This window comes from Canis lupus, chromosome X (assembly GCF_003254725.2).
Source record: "Canis lupus dingo isolate Sandy chromosome X, ASM325472v2, whole genome shotgun sequence".
NCBI lineage: Eukaryota > Metazoa > Chordata > Mammalia > Carnivora > Canidae > Canis > Canis lupus.
In genome coordinates, this window is record NC_064281.1 from 75195504 (window position 1) to 75210774 (window position 15271).

General features: G+C 39.4%; 1 protein-coding gene across 3 annotated transcripts in view; it reads left to right on the plus strand.

The window, feature by feature from the left end:
• Positions 1 to 42: 42 nt before the first annotated feature.
• CENPI (centromere protein I) overlaps positions 43 to 15271 on the plus strand; it is an 80888-nt gene continuing 65659 nt past the window's right edge. The window contains exons 1-5 of one of the 3 annotated variants that reach the window (XM_025431719.3): positions 43 to 185; positions 1871 to 2106; positions 3533 to 3670; positions 8236 to 8354; positions 8642 to 8749. In XM_025431719.3, coding sequence (XP_025287504.1) covers positions 1884 to 2106; positions 3533 to 3670; positions 8236 to 8354; positions 8642 to 8749 — 588 coding nt within the window. In that variant the 5' untranslated portion in view covers positions 43 to 185; positions 1871 to 1883. The other 2 variants (XM_025431720.2, XM_035712061.2) reach the window with 2 other exon arrangements.

A 15271-nucleotide genomic window follows, 5' to 3' on the forward strand; every position in this document is an offset into this window, starting at 1 on the left:
CGCGCCTCCTCGCGCTGTTGAGTTGTAACCCAACCAATCAAGTTTCGGCAGGGCGAGCTGTTCTGCCTAGTGCAACCTGGGTGTCTGCAGAAACGCATGCGCGGGGCGGGCCCATTCATTTGAATCCCGGCGGTGTTTGGATTCCGGAATCGGAGGCTTTGGGACGGTGGAGTGTGTTCTGTGAGGTACTCTTAAAGACCGCGCGAAATGGGGGCTCTCAGCGAAATGGGGGCTCTTGATTTCTGAGCAGGACTCTCCTGCAAGATGTGGCCGAGGTCGAATTTTTCCTCCGCTTAGGAATCTGCCCAGGGGGTCCTTCGTCGTGCCCGAGTTCGCTCTCAGCTGGGGCGGAACGAGAAGGTCTGGGTTCTTGGGAAGCGATGGGACGGTTCAACCGGATGGGGTTAGAAGCTGCTCTCCCGCCCTTTTTTTTTTTTTTTTTTTGGACCCCAGGAAACTACGCGGAACCATTGGGTTAGATATACCTATTGCTCTCCTGCTTTGGCCTCGTATGTTCCAGGGAGATGGGATTGAGTAACTCATTCCAACCATTTCCTTAGTTTTTCCCATTTGAAGCCACAACTTAAAAAGTCTTTCTGGGTTCCTCTCTTTCCTTTTCCCTACACCCAGTTCTTTTATCACGGCCTTGCCCAGTCTACCACCAAAACGCATCAGTCGTTTTCTGCCTCTTCCACCGTCACCCTAGGCCTAGTTCAGGCTACAGTCCTATTTCTTCTGGACTTGTGCAAGACTTTTTTTTTAATTCATCTGTTTTCATTCCTTGGCCTCTAACACTCTATTCTCTCTTTTTAAAAAGATTTTATTTATTCATGAGAGACGCAGAGGGAGAAGCAGGCTCCATGCAGGGAGCCCGAGGTGGGACTCAATCCTGGGTCTCCAGGATCACAACCTGGGCTGAAGGCAGCGCTAAACCGCTGAGCCACCCGGGCTGCCCAAACCTTTTATTCTCTACCCTGCAGCGAAACCGGTCTTAATGGGGCAGCCTGAGTGGCTCAGCGGTTTAGCGCCGCCTTCGGCCCGGGGAGTGCCTTGGAGACTCGGGATCCCTGCATGGGGTCTGCTTCTCCCTCTGCCTGTGTCTCTGCCTCTTTATCTCTGTGTGTCTCTCATGAGTAAATAAAATCTTAAAAAAAAGAAGAAAACGATCTTAAAACAAATCAGATGATATCACTCCCCTGTCTCACACTCCTTCCCACCCTACCTCCCAAAGTTTCATGAGAGTTTCAAGAAACCTTGACTGGTTATTCTATCCCTAGTAACTAGAACCATGCTCTGCTTATAGATGATTATTTATCGAATTAGTGAATTAACTAATGAAGAATGATTCTATTGTGAGAATCCTTAGTTTGGTCACCAGTTTGACTTTTGAACTATGCAGTTTTAACTTAGCACTCACAAAGTGGAGAGCATAAAAGATTAAAAGCAAAATCAAGGAGGGTGCTGAAAAATAAGGAGTGGGAAAAGATAGATTGAATGTATGAGATGGATTAGTTTTGGGCTTGATTATGAAAACTTTAAGAAAACTTGCTGTGTTGCTTTGTACTCTTTTTTTTCCACAAGAAGTCCAGTTCAACTTGTTATGCTGGAGTGTTGTTTCTCCCTTTTTCTTTTTATGGCAAAGGCTTCTGTGAAAGTTAGCCTTTTTTAAAGTATTTTTTTTAGAGTTAGCCTTTTTGTTGCCTGGATTGTTGTCAGGGTTTTGTGTGTGTGTGTGTGTGTGTGTGTGTGTGTGTACATACTGTTTGTATGCTATTCCCAACTAGATAAGGCAGATATGGTTCCTGTATTTACGGAGTAAAAAGGGATGGTTTGCCTATTTAATGGTGACTTGATACTTGTTTCTGTATAGAACTTGTGCAATAATGTCACCTCAAAAGAGAGTTAAGAACTCTCAGGTGCAAAAAAGGACTTCACAAGTTAGTGGTAATTATCCGACTAATCTCTTGGCCTGGGAAGAAAAAGAGGACCTGAATGACTCAAAGTACAGCTTGAAACGTGGACAAAACAATCCAGTGGAAGATTATGGACATGCTGATGATCAAGCAGAAGATGCCCTACAAATAGCAGTGAGATACTTTGAGAAAGGTAAGACAGATAATTTTCCGTATGAAAGTTCTATTTCTGTAAAAATGTCCTCAACTTTTTCTTTTTTAAAATTTTTTCTTTTCTTTTTTTTTTTTTATGAGAGTCACACACACAGAGAGAGAGAGAGACAGAGACATAGGCAGAGGGAGAAGCAGGCTCCATGCACCGGGAGCCCGATGTGGAATTCGATCCCGGGTCTCCAGGATTGCGCCCTGGGCCAAAGGCAGGCGCTAAACCGCTGCACCACCCAGGGATCCCTTTTTTTTTTTTTTTTTTTGAAATTTTTTTCTTTTATTTATTTATTTTTAAAAAAGATTTTATTTATTTATTCATGAGAGATACACAGAGAGAGAGGCAGAGACACAGGCCGAGGGAGAAGCAGGCTCCATGCAGGGGGCCCGACGTGGGACTCCATCCCTGGTCTCCAGGATCACGCCCTGGGCCGAAGGCAGACGCTCCACCACTGAGCCACCCTTTTTCTTTTATTTTAATGATTTTATTTATTCATTCATGAGAGACACACAGAGAGAGGCAGAGACACAGGCAGAGGAAGCAGGCGACTCGCAGGGAGCCCAATGTGGGACTCGATCCTGGATCCCAAGATCATGTCCTGAGCCAAAGGCAAACTCTCAACTGCTAAGTCACCCAGGCTCTGAACTGCTAAGTCACCCAGGCGTCCCTATCTTAGACTTTTTCTTATGGATTTTAAAGGAAAGCATATTTTTGCTCATTCATGCTTTTGTTTATTTAATAGGCATTTATTGAGCACTTCCTAGTATCAGTCAGTATGCCGGGTACTAGGGATACAACAAAGCAAATTCTTGGCAGCGTGGTTTCCAAGATGCTGCACATTGGGATTATCTGAGAATCTTTAAAAAACACTGATGCCTGGCATCTACTCTTAGATATTCTAATTTATTGGCATGGAATGCAGTCTGGCATCAGGATTTTTAAAAGGCTCCCTAGGTGATTCCATTTTGCAGCAAAGTCTGGGAACTACTGTCTTAGTATTGAATTGGCTTATAGTCTCAGTTCAGTGCTTTTAATTAGTTTAGAGCAGAGATGATGACGCCAAGGCATGATTCAGTTTTCCTCACTGAAGGTGCTGTTGCTCTATTGCAGTTAAATATTCTACAATTTTAAAGGCTTTGAAGGGTTTGGGGGAAGGCATTTTTACCATAGAGCTGTTTCTTTTAGGAGCACCTGAGTGGTTCAGTTGGTTAAGCATCGGCTCTCTCTACATCTCAGCTTAGGTCTTGATCTCAGGGTTTTGAGTTCAAGCCCATTGTTGGGCTCTGAGGTGGGTGTGGAGCCTACTTAAAGAAAAAAAAGCAATTTCTTTGAAGTATCCCAAGTTGTAACTGTTGGGGTTGAGGACTGAAAGAATTTTGAAGGTCCCACTATTTATTTTTATTCCTTTTTCCAGGACCTGTTAAAACTTCACAGAATAAAGATAAAATCTTGGAAGAACACTTGAAAACTGTGGAAAATGTGGCTTTGAAGAATGGGTTAGCTCCAGAAGGAATTGACATTCTATTAAATGTGGCACTCAGTGGCAAATTTGGTATGTCAAGGGCATACATTTGTTATCAGTTTGCTATTAGTTTTGCCTTCCAGACTTTGAAATAGATTATTTATTGGAATCAGTTGCAGTTCTTTATTTGTACTAGTCTTTTCATAAATCAATCTGGTAAGATTATAAAATGAGCCTTTCTTGTGTTCAAGCGACCCTTATGGACCAAAAGTTTTTGTGTACATATGCTGAGAATGGTTATCACATATCTTTACAAATAGAATATATAGACTCTTGACACCAAATACATGGGAGTCATTTTTAGTATTTCTCTTAAGCATAGATAAGGCAGCTTAAGAGATCACTAGTCTACTTCATTGCTTTTAGGTTAACTTACCTGTGGCAAGTCCCTTTGGAAACTCCATTCCAGTTTCTATGACCTTAACAGTCAAAATGCTTTTTCTTTTGTGGAAATGCTTCCTTTCCTGTTCTAAGTGCATTTCAAATGGAGGGGAGGAGGTTCTTATAAAGAAAGAACACCTGGCCAGTATTCTTTTTACTTGAGAAGAACCTTTTAACCTACTCCAACCCAAATTCAGATGCGGAAGGTATTTTAGACCTTGAACATCCTCATTTTAAAGTGAGGAAACTGAGACCCAGAGTGGATAGAGACTTATTTTTTTTTAAATATTTTATTTATTTATTCTTAAGAGACACAGAGAGAGAGGGACAGAGACACAGGCAGAAGTATGAGCAGGCTCCATGCAGGGAGCCCAATGTGGGACCCCATCCCAGGACCCCAGGATCATGCCCGCTGAGCCACCCAGGCATCCCTAGAGACTTGTTTAGTGTCGGAGCTAGAACTGGGGAACTCAGATCTCCTGATTCCCCTTCTAGTGTTTAATACCGCACATACTGTTACTGGATTTTCGTTTTTGTTTTTTTTTTAAATAATTAAGACATCCATCAAAACTGGATGCTTTAGGGCAGCCCGGGTGGCTCAGGGGTTTAGCGCCGCCTTCAGCCCCGGGGCGTGATCCTGGAGTCCTGGGATTGAGTCTGCATGGAGCCTGCTTGTCCCTCTGCCTGTGTCTCTGCCTCTCTCTCGCTCTCTGTGTGTCTCTCATGAATAAATAAATAAAATCTTAAAAAAAAAACTGGATGCTTTATATACTATTTCCTGGCCCTTGCATATTAGGTTCCTTTGTGTATACCCTGGCATCATGTTTTGCATGGGTGTGTATTTTAAAGCAACAACACATTACTGGCCAAATTCAAAATATGACTCTCAGGTATTTTATTTCTCTACTTTTACCTGATTAGTTATCTGTTTGTTTTCCTACAAAGTGAAATTTGACCTGATAAAATTTGCTCTTCTTCTATTAGGTGGTTTCAGATTGTTTGGTTCTAGTATCTTTCCAGAACCTATGTTTAACTGATCACTCTCTATTAAGAATTCTCTCTCTTCCCTTCTCCTCTTAAAACATATATGGAATGTACAAGTGTTTTTGATTTTGGAATTTTTCTTTTTTGACATCTCAGAAGTTAATGGTTAAAAGGTTTTCATGATGTTTGCCAGGTCTGTGGCAAATGCATGCCTCAGCCTTGGAAACTTGTGTATAACAATTTAAAAAATAATCTCTGGCTTTCTATTCTAACTTTTCATTTTTCTGTTAAGCTGGAATTGGTGATGTCAAATATGACCTTAATTGTTTTTCTCCTTTTAGTTATTTCTGTGATATATTCCATCACTACTATATCTTTACATGTAGCTCTTCTGATAAATTGAAATTCATATTCAGGGGCAGGTGTGCTTGAAATGTCATAACCAAGTACAAAAAGACTTCAGACAATTTAGAAATTAAAAAGTCGCTTGGAAATAAGTATTGAGTCCGTACTGAATTCACCCTTTGAGTTTGGTACATGTGTGAAGTCTTAGTGGTGAGACTCTAAAACTTTAGAAGAGTTAGGGGATGGGAGTGGGGGAGAAAAGAAAATGAAAACAAGAAACCATAGTGGAATACAGAAATATTTATTCTTACAATTCTTTGCCTGCCATTACAACTTCCTTCCTTCTCCACAGAATGATGGGATAGAAATTGAGATATATGTAGGATGAGTAAATTTACAGATCTAATGTACCACATGATGATTATAGTTAATGATATTGCATTGAATACTGCAGTTTGGAAGAGAGTAGATTTCAGGTGCCCTCACCACACACAAAAAATGGTAACAGTGTGAGAAGATAATATGTAAATCAACATGACTTCAGTAATTATTTCACTATGTATATGTATATCATATCATCATGTTATACATATTAAATATACACATTTTTTATTTAAAAAATAAAATGAGAGTTCCTTACCCTCAGGAAGAAAAAGATGTGTGTAAGATGTTTCTGAGAATGCTACTTGCAGGCAAGTTAAGATCAGTGTTATTTCAGTGAATGAATGTGATCATCATGCTATAATGCATATAAAAGTGTTTTAAGACGTGTAAAAAAATAAAGACACGTGTAAGATGTTTCTAAGAATGCTACTTGCAGAAGTTGAGAACAGTATTAAAGTGAATGGATGTGATCAGCACACTGCAATGCATGTAAAAGGGTGGTTAAAGACCATGGATCCAAGATGTTTTTGAGAATTCTATTTGCAGGAGAAGTTGAAAACTGTTTTTTCAGTGAGCGGTTGTGATCACCACATTATAATGCAAATGACACCATGTTTACATACCAAAACAAATAGATGAGATAGACATTTAATTCTTGAAGCCTTAATAAGCAGAAATTGATACAGGGTGTATACAAAGCTATTTGCAGCATCACTTTTATTATCAGATGGGAGAATACCATAGAAGCCAGAGAATATGATGGAAAGATTGGACCAGGATAGAATAATATTACTGCCAGCTAATTCCAAGAATAGCTATTCTATTCTACTCTCTTCCCCACTTTTTGGGAGGGATGGAGACTACAAATATATTTAATTATTTATTCTTTAATGGAGCAGCTCATGCAAGCTGTCTGTCACTAGCTTTATTTTTTTAAAGATTTTATTTATTTATTTATTTATTTATTTATTTATTATTTATTTATTTATTTATTTATTTATTTATTTGACACAGAGAGAACCAGAAGGGGAATAGCAGGCAGAGAGAGACGGATAAGCAGACTCTTTACTGAGGAAGGAGCCCAATGTGGGGCTCAATCCCAGGACCCTAAGATCATGACCTGAGTCAAAATCAGATGCTTAACCAACTGAGCCCCCCAGGCACCCCTGTTGGAAGCTTTGAATAAGTCAGAATCTATTGTGCCATTAAAAAAAATAGTAACAAAAAATAATTTTGGAGTGCCTGGTTGCTCAATTGGTTAAGTGTCTGACTCTTGGTTTTGGCTTAGGTCATGATCTCAGGGTCCTGGGATTGATCCCTGTGTAGGGCTCTGCTGTCATCAGGGAGTCTACTTGAGTATTTCTCTCCCTCTCCCTCTGCCCCTCCCCCGCTCACAGGTGCTTTCTCTCTCTCTCGGAAACAAATAAATACATCTTTAAAAAATAATCTTTGAAATTTTCCTAGGGCTTTTTTTGAAGTATAATTCACATACCATAGAATTCACTGTCTTAGTTTATTTTTTAATTTATTTTTTAAAATTATTTATTTATTTATTCATGAGAGACACAGAGAGAGAGGGGCAGAGACACAGGCAGAGGGAGAAGCAGGCTCCATGCAGGGATCCCAACATGGGACTCGATCCCGGGTCTCCAGGATCATGCCCTAAGCCGAAGATAGAGGCTCAACCACTGTGGCTCAAGCAGGCATCCCAAATTCACTCTTTTAAAGCATGCAATTCAGGATTTTTTTTAGCATATTCAGAGTTGTACAGCCATCACAACTCTAATTCCTAAATATGTTCATCACCCTGAAAAGAAACCCCATAATCATCCTTCCTTTTTATTTTTTTAAAGATTAAAAAAAATTTTTTTCAAGATTTTATTTATTTATTCATGAGAGACAGAGAGAGAGAGAGAGAGGCAGAGACACAGGCAGAGGGAGAAGCAGGCTCCATGCAGGGAGCCCGATGTGGGACTCGATCCCAGGACTCCAGGATCACGCCCTGGGCTGAAGCCAAATGCCAAACCACTGAGCTACCCAGGGATCCCTCATCCTTCCTTTTTAAATAGAAATATAGGGCCAAAGAATTTGCTGTATAATTTATTTTTTAATTTTTAAAAAATATTTATTTATTTATTTATTCATGAGAGACACATAGAGAGAGAGAGGCAGAGACGTAGGCAGAGGGAGAAGCAGGCTCCATGCAGGGAGTCCGATGTGGGACTCGGTCCTGGGTCTCCGGGATTACGACCTGAGCGGAAGGCAGACACTCAACCACTGAGCCACCCAGGCATCCTTGCTGTATAGTTTATATTAGAACTTAAAGTTAAATTTTCGTTTGAAACTATGTTTTGTAATGATGATAAGAGATAGTCAAATATTATTCACTTTTTTATTGCCTTCAGTCTAAAGTGAGATTTTTAGGACTAAGAGTGAACAATAGTAAAGGAACAATCAAGATTCTAAAATGTAGTTTAATTTGGAGTTTTTCTGCTTTCTAGGGAGTGCTGTAAACACTCGGATATTGAAGTGTATGATTCCAACAACTCTAATATCAGAACATTCTGTGGTTAAGGCAGTCTCCTGGCTTTGTGTTGGCAAGTGTTCTGGTAGCACCAAGGTAATCTTTTTAAACAGTTTGTTGATAAGTCCTTCAGAACCACTTAAGGACTGGCAAGGAAGAGCCACTTATGGAGTAATGGCAGTGACCTTTTGTGCAAAGCCTGTAGTTTTGGAACAATATAGCTTGATGCAAGGATTTTGCTCAAGCAGAAATTTTTACTGTGAAATAAAATCTGTTATCCTACTTTGTGCTAGAAGCTTCGAAAACAGCCCTGAGTGGGGAATTAAGCTCTCCCCTATGCCAGTTATATTTCTCTAAAGATAAGCATTTTTGTCTCTCAATAGGTACTTTTTTATCGTTGGCTGGTTGCAATGTTTGACTTCATTGATCACAAGGAGGAAATTAACTTGCTCTATGGCTTCTTTTTTGCTTCATTGCAAGATGATGCACTGGTAAGTAAAAATTGGACATCATGCATCAATCAAATGGTATGCTCTTATATATTGATGGACCATTTTTGCTTCAAAATGCCACATGATGTATTTTTCCTTATTTTAAAATACCTCAGATATATAGAAAAGTATAAAGTATAACATAATAAACACACTTGCACCTGTCTTTCATATTAACAAATATAACATTTTTACCATATTTGATTTATATCTTTTAAGAAAATAAACATGTTACAGATTGAATTGACTCCACATTGGAGTCTCTGCTAATTTAGAGCAGTGGTTGCCATATTTTCCCTTTAAAACCACTTCAGCACGGTCCTATGGGTCACTTATTCTACATTTTCTTGATTAACACAGCAAAAACCTCATCAGAATTAATGAGAAGGAGAGGATTGCTTTTGATGAGATGCCAGTGGACTGATTTTGATTAAATAGCGTAATTATTCCCATTGAAAACATTAATAACTCTAAGAAATCAATCTACTACCCACCTGGAAGACTTTCAAGGGCCATCAGTAGTTCATATACCATGTGAATCATTCATTTAACCAAATTCCTCTTGCCTTTGGAAAGGAAATTCATTCATTGGTTTCATTTTCAAAAATTGATGTTTTCACTGTGTTTGTTGCATTGTATTAGGTGCTGTAGAAGAATCAAAGTTTTGGGGTGCTGAGTGGTTCTGTTGTTTAAGTGTCAGACTCTTGATCTCAGCTCAGGTCTTGATCTCAGAGTTGTGAGTTCAAGCCCCACATTGGGCTCCACACCGGGTGTGGAGCCTACTTAAAAAAAAGTTTAAAAAAAAAAGTTTAGCAGAGAGTTTCTGCTAAACTATAAACCTGTGATTAGAAAAAGCATCATAAATAAAGTATTTGGGAATCGAGCTTGGCCTTGAAGGTACAATAGGATTTGAGATTTGATGAAAGAAAATAATATATATATTTTAAAGATTTTTATTTATTTATTCATAAGAGACCGAGAGAGAGAGACAGAGACACAGGCAGAGGGAGAAGCAGGCTCCATGCAGAGAGCCTGATGTGGGACTTGATCCCGGGACCTTGGGACCACACTCTGAGCCGAAGGCAGACGCTCAACTGCTGAGCCACCCAAGCATCCTAAGAAAATAGTATCTTATATGACAGGAATATTTCAAGCCAAGTTGTGAGCTGTGTAAATTTTGTTTTCAGAGACCTTAAATAGATGAGACTGACTTAATTACAGTTGTGTCAGGGAGTGATGGAAGGTAAGGCTGAAAAAGTTAGATAAAGGAAAGATTGTAGAGATCTTTGAAGGTGAATTTAAGGAATTTGGACTTTATCCTCTATCCAATGGGGAAAGCACTGATAATTTTTGGGCAGAACATGTTGAAAGCAGAATTATAGAAGTTGTGTTTATTTATTTATTTATTTTAATTTTTTATTTATTTATGATAGTCACACACAGAGAGAGAGAGAGAGAGAGGCAGAGACATAGGCAGAGGGAGAAGCAAGCTCCATGCACCGGGAGCCCGACATGGGATTCGATCCCGGGTCTCCAGGATCGCGCCCTGGGCCAAAGGCAGGCGCCAAACCACTGCGCCACCCAGGGATCCCAGAAGTTGTGTTTAGTAATGCCAAACAATATGAGTAAGCAAAGTGTTAAGAAGAATAGTTAGGAGACTAACATGATAACCCAGATATAACCATCATGAAGTTCTAGACTAGCAATTCTCAAATATGACCTGTGGACCCCTTGAGGCTCCCTGATCCAGGGGTTATGAGAGGTCAGAATTATTTTCATAGCAATATCAAGATTGTTACCTGCTATTTTCATTGAGTTGACATTTGCACTGATGGTGCTAAAGTAACGGTGAATAAAACTGCTGGTGCCTTAGCAAGAATCAGGGCAGTGGGACCACACTGTATTAATGGTCATTTGATTCTTTGCTATAGTAAAAAACAAAAATGTTAGTTTCTCCAATGTCCCAAATGAAGCGGTAAAAATTAATACATTAATTTTATCAAATTTCAACCTTTGAGACATGTCTTTAATATTCTGTGTCATGAAATAGAAAGTACAAATAAATCCGTATACTAAACTGCAGTTGTCCTCAGGAAAAGCACTTGTATCATTGAGTTGTGAGCTAAACTAGCTGCTTTCTTCATGGAATACCATTTTTACTTAAAAGAATGACTGACATATAAACTATGGTTATTCAGACATGGTTATTTGGCAGATGTTTTCTCAAAAATGAAAAGCCAGCCTGTCATTTCAAAGAAAACAACTCACAGTGTTTTTTGCCAATGATAAGGTTTGAGCTTTCAAGTGAAAATTATGAGTATGGGGAAAATTTGTATCTACCACTGTGAACCTGACAGCTTCCCAATACTTAAACTTTTCTGATGAGATTGGTAACAATATAAATGAATGTGACTTTTAGATATTGTATAATGAAATGTGTCAATATTTGGAAGGTTGATATAACTCAATGAACCAATATTTTCCAGATGACCAAGTATGATGTTGTAAAATTATGCACGGCTAAAAGATCCATTCAAAGTGCAAGATATGGGCAGCCCGGGTGTCTCAGTGGTTTAGTGCTGCTTCAGCCTAGGTGTGATCCTGGAGACCAGGGATTGAATCCCACGTCGGGCTCCCTGCATGGAAGCCTGCTTCTCCCTCTGCCTGTGTCTGTTCCTCTCTCTCTCTCTCTGCATGTGTGTCTCTCATGAATAAATAAATAAAATCTTTAAAAAAATAAAAAAATAAAATTCTCAAGTTCTTTAAAAAAAAGTGCAAGATAGATCAATTTTTTAAAAAGATTTTATTTATTTATTCATGAGAGACACAGAGAGAAACAGAGAGGCAGAGACACAGGCAGAGGGAGAAGCAGGCTCCATGCAGAGAGCCGATGTGGGACTCGATCCCGGGTCTCCAGGATCATGCCCTGGGCTGAAGGTGGCGCTAAACCACTGAGCCTCCCAGGCTGCCCAAGATATATCAGTTTTATGTGTATATATATATGTATTTATTTAACACTTTTTCAGCAGACTTTAATTTTTAAACATTTTTTCAATAGTTTTTATATAGCAATGAATTGTATTGGAACAGTACAAAGAGAGTTCATTGGTAAGGCTTCAGATTCTACATTGCAGCTAACCCTTAAGAGACTACTTATCAAGACTAATAAATACTTTATTGAAAAGGCTACTAAAATATTCCTTTTGTTCCAACTACATATCTGTGTGAGCTGGATTTTCTTCATGTACTTCAGTTAAAACAACAGGTTTAGTGCTAAAGTAGGGAATCTAGCTGCATCCAAATTTAAAAAGTTTTTATTTATTTATTCATGAGAGACAGAGAGAGAGAGGCAGAGACAAAGGCAGAGGGAGAAGCAGTCTTCATGCAGGGAGCCTGATGTGGGACTTGATCCCAGGACCCTGGGATCACAGATCACTACCAGAGCCAAAGGCAGACACTCAACCACTGAGCCATCCAGATGCCCCAGCTGTATCCTATTAAGTCAGAAACCTCAAATAGAATTTAGAAATATAAAATTATGTCACTCTAGTCATTTTTGGGAAAACATAGTTGTTTTTCATAAGATATGTCATTTATGTTAATATGTAATGGCTTTATTTTTTAATGGATTAATAAACATTTTTAAGTTTCTCAGTTTTAATTTCTAATATGGTAAATATCTAGATATAATCCAGATAAACAAAAGCTCTTTGGGATCCTCTAATTTTAAGACTGTAAAGAGTCTCGAGACCAAAAAGTTTGAGAATTACTGTCCTAGTCTAAGGAGGTGGCAGTGGGAATGAAAAAATAATAATTTATTCATAGACACAGAGACAGAGGCAGAGACATAGGCAGAGGGAGAAGCAGGCTCCATGCAGGGAGCCCGATATGGGACTTGATCCCAGGTCTCCAGGATCACACCCCAGGCTGCAGGCAGCGCCAAACCGCTGCGCCACTGGGGCTGCCCAGATGATCCCAATTTTGTTGGCAACATCCAAAGAAAGCATGATAGTCAGGAGCCAGTCGAACATATGCTTTCTTCTCTCCATCAGGCCTGATCAAGGTGTTGATCTTGGCCACATCAATGTCATAGAGCTTCTTCACAGCCTGTTTGATCTGGTGCTTATTGGCCTTGAAATTCACGATGAATACAAGTGTGTTGTTGTCTTCTATTTTCTTCATGGCTGACTCCATAGTCGGGGGAACTTGATGATGGCATAGTGATCATGCTTGTTTCTCCTGGGGGCTCTCTTTCGAGGATATTTGGACTGCCTTCAGAGACGCAGGGTCTTGGGTCGTGGGAATGTAGGTGACGTGCAGATCTTCTGTTTTTTGGGACTGTGCACGCCTTTCAGCACCACTTTCTTAGCTTTCAAAGCCTTTGCTTTAGCTTCGGTTTCGGGAGGGGCAGGGGCTTCCTTCTTTGCCTTTGGCGCCATCTTCGTGAAAGGGCTAGATTTTATTTTTAAATCCTGTTTTATGCTTTTTTCTTTAACCTGAAGAATTAGTTTATTTACATAAACTACATATGATTATACATATAATAGGAGTAAATTCAATTATCTTTTTTTGAGCTTTCTAAATGATCTACTGTTTTCCCTTCTTTCTCTCATTTTGGATTGATTGTGGTTTTCCTCCTATTTTTGTTTGAAAGTTAGTTATACATTCTGTGTATGTTCTTTTAGGTGTTATTGTACCTATTTTTAACATGCATATTTAGTGTAAAAATGTACAACAGTGTCACTCGTCTTACTATTTTTCTTTTGGCAAATATAGTTATTTTTCATAGAATATGTCATTTATGTTACCATGTAATGGTATATTATTATTTTTTTTACTTTATTTTTTATTTTTTTTAAGATTTTATTTATTTATTCATGAGAGACACACAGAGAAGAGAGAGAGGCAGAGACACAGGCAGAGGGAGAAGCAGGCTCCATGCAGGGAGCCTGACGTGGGACTCGATCCCGGGTCTCCAGGATCACGCCCTGGGATGAAGGCAGGTGCTAAACCGCTGAGCCACCCGGGCTGCCCTGGTATATTATTTTTTAATGAATTAATAAGCATTTAAAATTTTCTCAGTTTTATTTTATTTATTTAAGGTTTTTATTTATTTATTTGCGACAGAGTGACAGAGAGCACAAACAGATAGAGGGGCAAAGGGAGAGGGAGAATCAGGCTCCCCACTGAGCAGAGAGCCCAATATGGGGCTCTATCCAGGACCTTGGAATCATGACCTGAGCTGAAGGCAGACGCTTAACTGACTGAGCCACCCAGGCGCCCCTCAGTTTTAATTGCCAATATGGTTTTTCTTAGAGTCTAAAGGTAACCAGTATCTTTACCTTCTTCTTAAATGAGGCGAAGACCTTAGAATGCTTTAGCTCTGATCATAGCCCTCCTAGATTATATACTATTATCTGGTTTTAGTTCTAGCTTGTTCTTCTCCATTCTTCACATACATGTGAAGTAGGCATTGTTTTTATCTTCACAGTTGACTTTTGTTGTTGTTGTTGTTGTTGTTAAAGATTTTATTTATTCAGAGACATATGAGACAGAGAGAGAGAGAGGCAGAGACACAGGTAGAGGGAAGAGAAGCAGGCTCCGTGCAAGGCAGACCCTCAACCGCTGAGCCACCCAGGCATCCCAAACATTTGTTTGAATTTGCCCACATAGGGGCACTTGATGGGATGAGCACTGGGTGTTATGCTATATGTTGGCAAATTGAACTCCAATAAAAAAAAAAATTTGCCCACATACTTACCTCATGTTCACCATTTGTTTTTGCATCTCAGACCTCCAATCTGAGATCATTTTCCTGTGTAGAAATGTATCCTTTAGAATATTCTTTCAGTGAGAATCTTTTGATAGTAAATTGTCTTTGTTTGAAAATGTCTTTACATTGCTCTTGTTCTTGAAAGTTGGTTTTGCTGTGTGTAGAACTAGGGTAACAGTTAAATTCTCTCAGGACATTGACAGTATTCCATTGGCTCCTTTCCATTGCTGAGTCAGTCTAATTGTAATCTGTCATTTCTTCTTTTCACTTTGGATAAGTTTTTTTTTTAAAGATTTTATTTATTCATTCATGAGAGACACACAGAGAGAGGCAGAGACACAGGCAGAGAGAGAAGCAGGCTCCATGCAGGGAGCCTGATGTGGGACTCAATCCCGGGACTCCAGGATCATGCCCTGGGCCGAGGGCAGATGCTCAACCGTTGAGCCACCCACGCATCCCACACTTTATATACTTTTAAAGAAGAGTTTTATTGAGATATAATTCACATATCATACAGTCTACCCACTCAAGGCATACAATTCACTGGTTTTTAGTATGTTCACAGATATGTGCAACCATGAGAATAGTCAATTTTAGGACATTTTCATCACCTCAAAAATCCCATACCTATTAGCATTCCCCCATCTTCCTATTCAGGGATTCCTCAATAATTCCTTTTTAAAAAAATATTTTATTTATATATCCATAAGAGAGGCAGAGGGAGAAGCAGGCTCCATGCAGGGAGCCTG